This window comes from Balaenoptera musculus, chromosome 7 (assembly GCF_009873245.2).
Source record: "Balaenoptera musculus isolate JJ_BM4_2016_0621 chromosome 7, mBalMus1.pri.v3, whole genome shotgun sequence".
NCBI classification, from domain to species: Eukaryota; Metazoa; Chordata; class Mammalia; order Artiodactyla; family Balaenopteridae; genus Balaenoptera; species Balaenoptera musculus.
This window is the reverse complement of record NC_045791.1, coordinates 70,124,472-70,135,245: the sequence shown is the minus strand read 5'-3', so window position 1 is coordinate 70,135,245 and position 10,774 is coordinate 70,124,472. Positions and strand designations below refer to the sequence as shown.

Below are 10,774 nucleotides of genomic sequence, written 5' to 3'. Positions count from 1 at the left end.
TTAAAGTAACAATTTCCCCTATGAGATAAAATACCTAACTGCTCTATGTCTTCTCAGACAGCTGAGGGTATCTGTTCTCTCCTCTTTCCTTTGGGGAAATCAGAAGAGTCTACTATCGACTTGTCTGAAAGAGCCCTGAACCCAGGAAAGGATCATCTGAGTTAACATCTGACTCTGCCTGGCACGAAGCACTCTTCCCTGGACAGCTCTATCAGCTCTTCTACAAAAAGCTAAGTCCAGTAGGATTCAAGTAACAATTTCATGGACGTAGGGAAGATGCAAATATATTTCTGAAATGGGTGTTCCTGCTGCAGGATAGTTGATACTTAAAGATAAGATTTGTTTTTGGAATATACACCATCTTAATTCGCTTAGCGATAGCTTCTATAATACCAGAAAGAATGAATGAAGACCAGGGGAAGACTTATTTAATTATTCATATAAATGTTACTTTCCAGGATCACAAGAGAGAAAATTTCTTTCTGAAATATTTGCCTGGGAATTTAGAACAATCCGTCTGCTTGTGCCACTTCCTGCCAGTGGGATGGTCTCACAAAGTTATGACACAAAATTATTGGTGGTGGGGAGAGTGGACAGAGGTGGGAGTTGAATTATTACAAATAAATATCTTTGGGAAAAGCAGGTTTGAACATTCAATTGTATAAATTGAATGAACAAGGACAAGTGAAATCTTCATGTTTAAGGGAACTGGAACACTCGGGCAGGGTGGAGGTGGAGGGACAGAGGGTTAGAAATGGAGAAGTTGTGCTTCTATCTGCTCTATCTACTGAACAATTACCATGTGCTGGGCACTGCCAGTTTGGGCTTCCACATTGGGGTTCCATCTTTCCTGCATGTTTTTTATATTGTGGCATCTCCCATTAATACCCAGCACTATAAATTCATAAATGAAAATTCAGGAGTTTGATCATCCTTTTCTAATCCAACTAAGGGAGCCTGTGGTGGGGAGTAGAAAAACCAGGAGACATGAATTGCAATCTAGTTCTGCCAGAGACCATAAAAACTTGGACCAATCACTGAATCTCTCTGGGCCCTGATTTTTCTTTTCTCTGATGTAAAGGAATTGGAAGATACAGATTGGCAATTCTCAAACTATGGAGTATTTGCAAGGGGTCCATGATTCCACATGAAGTTCTGTCTGTTGATTGTACTGATGACTGCAAACGTATGTAGTTCCTTTTTGCAAATGTGCTGAGATGTTCTATGATTAAGCAAATGCAAATTTACTTAAGTAATCAACTTAGAAAAGTTATGTACCTACCCAATCAGAAGATGCTAAAAGCATGACCACCATCATGCAGGCAGTCATGAATAAATTAAGAAGGGGTCTTCATACTAGAAAACATTGGGATCCACCCAACTAGATGACAGATGTTCTCAATATTGTTTCATGGCTATTCTTGAAACTCCAATGTGTAAAGGAAAGATTCTCTTTTTAGGTAAGAGTTGAAAGTGCTTTTCCTTCACCAGCACTTTTAATCCTCAGCATCCACATTCTAAATCAAGGTGGCAACCTGTGAGACACTCTCAATGTACCTTCATTTGAACAGCAGTGTCAGGTTTCTACCAAGCAATCAGCTGGCATTTTTGTCTAGTGATACACATTTGGCAAGACTTGTTGAGGTGAAGTCTAAGATAAAGCAAAATGGCCCATTCAGGGATCTGATTTTGGTTTCAAGACATTTTATTAGCTTCATGAAAAGAACAAATGGTAATGCAATTATTGAAAAATAAGTGACTCGATCACATCAAAATAGGCCTCAACGTCAAAACTGGAAGAATCTAAATTTTTACACTCAACATAAAGCAGTTCCCATTACTAGAATGTACCATGTCTCAGCAGAAAATATAATTGACCCTTGAACAATGCGGGGGTTAGGGGAACCAATCCTCCACACAGTCGAAAATTCATGTATAATTTATAGTTGGCTCTCCATATACGTGGTTCCTCCGTACCTGTGGTTCAGCACCCAGGGATTCAACCAACTGTGGATCGTGTAGTACTACAGTATTTGCTGTTGAAAAAAAATCTACGTGTAAGTGGACCTGCGAAGTTCAAACCCATGTTGTTCAAGGGTCAATGGTATAATGAAATCCTGAAGTGGTTGCCCCAAAGTATTCAGAGATGGGTTTGTTTGGGAGGTAAGTGGCAACCATGTGACTAACGATGACTTCTAAGCAATCCAGGATGAGTAGAGCAGACCTGTACCAATTTTCCTAATTAGCCACAAGTGCCCATCAGAAATGGCATCCTTAGGGATATGAATGGTGTGTCTGCATCTGTACATATCAAACCGCACTTGTGAAATATATTGTTTCAAACGAACTTTGTGTGTCTGGTGTGGGCAGTTCAAGACACCACATGGCATCTTCATCTGTGGGGTTTCTTTTCTAGTGGAAGGAACAAATTGGGGGGTGGATTTCCTTCCCTTTTTATAATGTTTCAGCAACAGCTCCCAACTGCTTTTCCTTTAATGTTACCAGATCCCATTTTTTTTTTTTCAGATCCAAGTCCAGCTTGTGCAAGGAAGTAAAGACAGCTGTTACCAACAGCCTCCAAGATGATCAGAAAGACTAGGTTCCAACTACTGACACTTCCTGAATGTCTACCTTAATCTGTGCCGAGTGAGTCCATAATACCCAGACACAAGAACTGTTTCCCCATTTCTATTCAAAGCTATAGTAAAGTGACCATGTTCTCCAACAAAAAGACATCTATGAACATCTTTCTTTTAATTTTTGTTTATAGTCACCCAAATCCTACAAAACAATGAGAGAAATAAGTTGTCTCCCCTCCTGAGTAAATGGTATGCCTGGGCAGCATTAAACTTGTCAAGCCCTTTTTGAACTTGAATCTCAAAAATGCCAGCTGGGACATCTTAATAGAAACTTACTGACTTTCCCCCATCAAAAAGTATTCGGTAGTTTCAACTGAATAAAATGGTGCCGAATCCTATCTAATAGATACAGTTCTATCTTCCGTGAGCTTTATTCTAAAAGCGGTTTTCAATCTTTTGGAAATTCATTTCAGGTCATTTTTAGGGGCTATAACAAGGAGAATGAGTCACTATGATTACTCTGCTTAAATATAACACTATCCCCTTTCAGAAGATAGAATATATTCTAAGAGACAATAGAATGGCAATATTACCATATACATTATATTACTGAATAAACAATGAAGATGACCTTGTAGCTGAAGGACTACTTTCAGGTTTCTAAATGGAAGAAAGTTTTATTTTCTTCTATGCAGTGCCTCAGCAACTCCATCCCTCTCCCTTCTGTGTATGAGCTGAGACCCATACAAACTTCTTCCTTATTTGACTTACAGATATGCGTACCTTTTTGGGAAATTATTATTGTTGCATATAAAATCAATATTAAACATGTTTTTGTTTGCCTACAATTTGCCCCTCGTGGAGAAAAAAAAAAAAAAAAGGATCCATATGCCTTTCCTGCTCCACTCTGTCAATTAAAATCTCGACCTCAGGAAAGCTGAGTTTGCAGTGATCATTTTAGAGAAGGCAATTCTGAATTTAACTAGCTCAGAACTGCACACAAGAGAATGGACTGGGTGATTACTAGGAAATGATTTAGAAAAATCATTTCTTTCTAATTAAAAAAAGTGTGGGAGTACCAGAGAAGCCAAAGATGTGGACTCCGCCTGCAGCACCGCCTGGACTCATCTACAAACCATTATCACTGCACAATGTAAGCTGTTGTAAAAGACTGAAAAAATATTGCAGAAGATTGTTAAAGAACTACAAAAACCCTCAGAGGTCTCTCATTATCTACCATCAAAGAACTTAGTCGAAGAGGGAAACACCTAGAAACAAAAGAAAATACTCACATGCACTTACATGATAATTTTATGAAGACTTTATGGAAAATTGTAAATGGGGATGATTAGTAATGTGGATAGGAACCAATGAGTTAATGGAAAACCAAAATATCACAAAAAATTAGAAGTTGTTAATTTACTTCAAGGAAACCTTGAATATTTTCCCCATATGATCCCATTAGGAACTCCCATGCCCAATCCCTGTGGCTAGTGAAGGGCTAATTTTAGAAGTCCAAATTTTTAGAACTCTATCACTACTCAAAATACCTGAAAATGTGTATTTATTAGTTTTAATGCTTTTCCCCCTCCTATCACAAGAACATAGGACCTCTAAGAGTTATGAATTTCCCTTCTAAGTGACTATGCCAACATGTCACGAAGCTATAACAACTGACACAGTTTACTATTGACACAAAGATACATAATCAATGTAATAGAACAGAGAATAAACAGTGCAGTGGGGCAAGGATGACCTTTTCAATGAAAGGTGCCGGGTCCACTGGGTATCCATATGGAAAAAAAATGAATCTTGACTCCCTACCTCACACCATTCAAAAACAAAAACAAACAAAAATTCCAGTAAACTAAAGAGCTCAATGTGAAAGGCAAAACAGTAAAGCTTCTAGAAGAAATCACAGGCAAATCTATTCATAACCTTGGGTAAACAAATATTTTGTAAACTGCAAACTAAAAAGTACCAACCATAAGGAAAAGAATTGGTAAACTGGACTACACTAAAATGGAATGTCTATTCATCAAAAGACACTGGTAAGAGAGTAGAAAGGAAACCAGACTGTGAGAAGATGCTGACCACACACACATCCAATAAAGGTCTCATGTCCAAAGCACACGTGCAAATCAAAAAGGCAGACAACCCCAACAGAAAAAATGGCAAAATACTTGAATAGGCACTTCACAAGAGATGATAAGCAAATGGCCAATATTGAAAAGGTACTTGAGCTCATTAGTCACCAGGAAAATGCAAATTAAAGAGCCATCAGAAGGATCAAAATGAAAACGACTGACAATACCAGGTGTGGCAACTGCGACCCCATACACTGCTGGGGCGAGTGTAAAGTGGTACAGATTCTTTGGAAGTCAGTTTGATGGAATCTACTAAAGCTGAACATATCTTACCCTATGACCCAGCAGCTCTATCCCTAGGTGTATATCCAGCAGAAATGTGTACAGATATTCACCAAATGACGTGCACAAGAATGTTTGCAGCAGCCAAATGCCCATCAACAGCAACGTGGATTACAAAAGTGCCATCTACCCACATGATGAAGTATTATACAGCCAGGAGAACAAACTTTAGCTACATGCAATAATATGAATGAATTTCACAATTACAGATCTTCCTTAACTTACGATGGGGTTACGCTCCTGATAAACCCATTGTAAGTTGAACATATCGTAAATAGAAAATGCATTTAATACACCTAATCTATGGAACATCATAGCGTAGCTTGGACTACCTTAAACATGCTCAGAACACTTACATTAGCCTACTGTTGGGCAACATTACCTAACACAAAGCCTGTTTTATAATAAATGTTGAATATCTCATGTGATATATTGAATACTATACTGCAAGTGAAAAACAGAAGGTTATATGGGTACAGAATGGTTGTAAGTGTATCAGCTGTTTCCCCTCGTGATCACGGAGCTGACTGGGAGCTGCGGCTGCAGCCACTGCCCACCGTCACGAGAGTATGATATCGCTAGTCCCGGAAAAGATCAAAATCTAAAATTTGAAGTAGTTTGAATGAAAGAGGCCAGAAGGAGGAGTATATACTGGATGATTCTATTTATAGGAAATAAAAAAAAATGGGCAAAATTAATATATAGTACTAGAAAACAAGAGAAAAGTTACTTTTATAAGGAATTATGTCTGGGATGGAGAAGGGGGCTCCTGGGTGCTATCTTTGGGGTGCTTCTTTTTTCGGTGCTAGTTACATGGATGTAAAAATTCTTTGATAGGTCCATTTCTGGTTTGTGTACATTTCTGATGTGTACGTCGTTAAACAAAAATATTTTAAAAGAGAATATGCCAGATCCATTAATTGGTGAGAGAAAGAAAGGAAAAAAGAAAAAAGAAAGTTGGGATGAGTATAAGTGAAATGACCTAAGAGAGTACTCTTAAAAGTCCTCATCACAAAAATTAACTATGAGAGGTGATGGATGTTAATTAAACTTACTGTGATAATCATTTCACAATAATACACACATAGCAGATCATTATGTTGTATATCTAAAACTAAATGTCAATTATGTCTCAAAACTGGATTAAAAAAAAAACATTAAAAAACTAAGTGAAATGATAAGGTAAGCTGGCTGATCTATTGATATTTCTCTCAGTACTGCCAGGCCTTTTGGTGAACATGGAATTAAATTCTGTTCCCAGTTTCCTCCTTAAACGCTGAGAAGCTGAGACTATTTTCCTTACAAGCTTAGATTTTTGTTGAATTTTATGTAACTGAGGAGAGGGATCTGGCCACCATGCCAGCAAAAAAAAAGTTAATGAGGAAGAGATTGTGGTTTACGCTGTACTGTGATTAACTCCAGATTTTGAAAATGATCTTCAAACCAAAGAGAACGAAGCAAATGATTCCAAGATTTGGAAGAAAACAACTGAAAAACAATTAATTTTCTACTGAGTGGCTATTGGAATAGAAGCTGATGAGACCAGAAAGCAAGTGCCAGCTGGTCAAGACCGCAGCTTCCTAGGGTTTAGCTAAGCAAACCCTGAGAATGAAAGCGCACAGAATGGGAATTGTTAAAATGATATCCAAAGAAAGAGCACCTCAGCTCCTAACATTAACTCTTCAAACGGACAAAGAAAACTCACAGCTGCTTTTCTTACCAGGAGGAAAGAAAAGCAGAACTACTGCCCTTTGTTCCACTGCACTTTTTTGTGAATTTGAGCACTGCAGTATTAATGGAAAAACAATGCCCAGCTTAAAAACAAAGGCTCTTACTACAATGCCTTTTGGCAAAAGCCTAATATAATAGACCATTACGGAATTTACCAGCAACATACACCATTTTAAAAAGTGCTTCTTACTTGAATATCTTAGGGCCTAAATTACCTTACCTAGTACACGAAAAATAGCGTATAAAAACAAACAAACAAACAAAAAAGCTGTTGTCTATTATACTTAGCCTCAAAGAATTTTAAACCATGCTGTAATTATCATAATTACACTCAATTACATGAACTTGAGAGTTCTCACTCAGCATATTATTGAAATGACATGATAATAAAACTGTTTATTCTCTTAGATTTCAGCCAAATCTTCAATACTAAGGATGTCCCTGATTCTCAGAACCCTTGGCCCTGGTGCTTTGCCATTACAGACATACCTGTAACCCCTGGGGTATGAGCAAAGGTACTCAAACTACAGCTGAAGGTCTTACACCTAAGTACTGGGTGCAAGTTATTACTCCAAGAGTGTGAAATACAAAACTGCAACCAGTCTTTAAGACAGTAACTTTCCCATGTTCGTTTCTTGCCTTGTGGTAGATGGGTGTCAAAGTCAAGGGCAACTGCATCAACAGCACTGCAAACTTGGCGACTACCATGGTCTGATGTTTGGTCCTCACTGCCTGGTTACTTTTTTCAAGCACAACATCTACAAGCCACTCCAGGGGCTGGGCAACTAAGTGGTGGTTGGGAACAAGTTAGGGCTGTGTCACTAAGGTGAAGGAAATCTGGAGTGCCACCAATACTTTAATTCTCCATTGCAGGACAGTGACAGAAATTCAAAGATACAGAAGTACTGGGTGCTCACCCGCTGTAGTAGGCAACATTACAGCTTATCAGTAACCTCTAGTCAGGCATGGGGGCAGGTGGGCAGCACAGGCAGGTCTGGCCAACAATGCCGTGCCCCGTGAGCTTCCATTCAGGAAACAACCCAATGATGATCAGTAGGGGACTGGATAAATACATTATAGTGCACCCATACAACGGAAGACTATACGGTACAAAGAATGAAGAGCGAAAAAGGCAAAGTAAAGAACAATATCTATAATAGCTTTTGTCTACTAAAGTAGGAGGAAGATAAGAATCTCTATTTTTATTTCTTCTTGTAAGCATATGCATAAAGTAAAACCAATTAAAAACAATGGTTAACTTTGCAGGGAGGCACAGGAACTGGGCAGATGGGTGACTGATGGGATGGAGAATTTGTATTATATATCTTTTTACACTTATTTGTATGTTGAACAATGTGAATGTATTACATATTTTTTTAAAACATTTTAATAAAACACCTCTCAATTCCAAATTTCTACTCACCTATTTCAGTAATCATCAATCTACCACTTTATATACATGTTGGAAAAGACTGAAAGAAAGTAATTATATCCTCTACCTGAGCCAATAAACACAAAGGCTTCTGAGAATTTATGGGAGCAACTTTTTAAAGTACAAAAGTTAAAAGAAAATCCCCAGAAAATACTTTCAATGAATGTTTCTGGTTTATAAAAGGTAAGTGAAATTCAATTACACAGAGAACACATAATGTTTGGATTGTAAAGCCTTTCTGTGTGACAATACATTGACATACACATAAGAAAATAGCTTGAAATACAAAAATACAGTTGTGATCCAGGAAATGGCACCAAATTAGAACAGTTTTATTATTTAACATACCAATGTATATACATTATCCTCCCAAATGAGAAACGATTTGATTCCGAAGTTTAAAATGTAGTTTCCAAAATGAATCCTTATTGTAAATTTTGGGGGGGGAAATCCTGCAAATTAACACACACCATTTTGATCCTTGACTAAAATATGTACCCTGTACTAATCATCTCTCTCATACAAAATGTATATTATAAATAAAACTTTCAAAAAAGATCTCGGATGTTTATTGCACATCATATAGAATGCTTGCCACCATCTGAAAGGCTTTCAGCCTTTCACTGTAATTTGGGTGAAAACAACACTCTGCAGATATTAGCATATCTAGGATCATATATGATGTTTACCAGAAACAGGAAAATATAACCTTACTGGACTGCTTCTGTCACTTTTTCTAAAATAAGAACGACTCTTTTCTACCGTTAAAAGCAATTACAAGAGATCTGAACACTTTAAAAGTCCTGTTCAAATTTCAGTTTTCTCTTTTCAAATAGAAACCACATGTGGAGGCAATTTTACCGAGTCATATATCAATATATCTACTTCCTAGGACCAGCCCTTCTTGAAGTATATATTGTTAAAGATCATACTACAGGGTTCCTAACAAATGCTGTCCATCATCAACAGTTACTGTTTTGGTCTCAACATTTTCAAACTCTCTTAGCCCTGGTAAAGCCAGCACAAACCAGCCAGAATGCAATGGCCTTAAAACAAAACAAAAAGGTTCCTAATAAGTTTTCGTATCACCTAGTACAGTGCCTAGCACAGAGTAGGCATTCAATAAATAGTTGATGAACGGATGCACTATCTGTTAAGACCGTTTCCTACACTTAGATGTATTAATGATTTATGAGTAATACGTTGCTTTAGGGCACAAAGATCTAGCAATGATGACTAAACAAGGAACACACACGACATGGCATAGATACTGTTAGTTTCTACAATCCTGTCCCAGGACAGAATGTGTACTTTAAGGGTTAAAACTATTCCAATAGTAAAAATTGATTAGTCAAATATGTTTATTTTGCCAAGGGACTCTAACAGTGTTAACCTTTGGCAATTCCCGAACATACAATGAACCCCAAACAAAACAAAACCGAATTGCACTATTACAAAGAAACGAGTCCATGGAAGCAGAGGGGAGGCGCCAGTTAAGGGACAGCGACTTCAAGGAGACGGTTGTTTTTTCGCTTGCATGTTGGGACACTCCCATTTTTCTGGTTGCCCTGAATAAACTTCACACATACTTTGTCTTGTCTGAACTGCACCAGAAACCTAGGAGGAAAGAATAAGACAAACTGAAGAAAAGTACACACAAAACAGCTGATGATTACACTAACACCAGCTTTTGTTTTTTAATGGATATTTACCTTGACAAGTATTCCCCTTTCTTTCCATCAGCCCTTCTAGCCACAGGATCACACCATCAGGTATTACATTGCATTTTGCTTCCAGTGGCCATAATTTAGCCCTAAGTAAACTCAAGCTCATTAGCTCATCATATTCCTATACCGTAAGAAGGGCTATGAATATTTATTTCCATGTTTCAGATGGAAAGATGAATGCGCTATTTTCCATTTTTCTCCATTTCTGTATAGCAAAAATATTAAATTATCAACAAGTTGAGAAAATGCAATACAGAATTTCAGAAAAGGGGCCTAGGGCTTCCCTGGTGGCGCAGTGGTTGGGAATCCACCTGCCAATGCAGGGGACATGGGTTCGAGCCCTGGTCCAGGAAGATCCCACACGCCGCGGAGCAACAAAGCCCGTGCGCCACAGCTACTGAGCCTGCACTCTAGAGCCCGTGCTCCACAACAAGAGAAGCCACCGCAATGAGAAGCCCACGCACCGCAACGAAGAGTAGACCCCGCTCTCCACAGCTAGAGAAAGCCCGCGCACAGCAACGAAGACCCAATGCAGCCAAAAATAAATAAATAAATTTAAAAAAAGAAAAGAAAAGGGGTCTAGAGACACTCCAGACTACGGTTTCCAAATGTTGGATATTTACATACATCCTACACATCTTTTTTCATATCTACACACTAAATCAATGTTTCAAAACAGCTGTGACCTACTGAATAAAAATGATGAAATCATGAGTCTGATCTGCCAGTTATATTTTTAATATCCACACATACATAGATAAAAATCTATCAGTGTACACCTAAAGCCACCTCTTATGCTACCGGTGGCATATGTGGTACACTGTGGGAAACCATATTCTAGTTCAAAGCTTTCCTTTCATAGATCAGCAGTCAAGT

At 38.1% G+C, this 10,774-nt stretch overlaps 1 protein-coding gene across 1 annotated transcript in view; it reads right to left on the bottom strand.

Moving 5' to 3' along the window:
* Positions 1–7,926: 7,926 nt before the first annotated feature.
* MYO1B (myosin IB) overlaps positions 7,927–10,774 on the bottom strand; it is a 178,407-nt gene continuing 175,559 nt past the window's right edge. The window contains 1 exon segment of the mRNA XM_036857472.1: positions 7,927–9,788. Within this exon segment, the coding sequence (XP_036713367.1) occupies positions 9,665–9,788 (124 nt within the window). The 3' untranslated portion in view covers positions 7,927–9,664.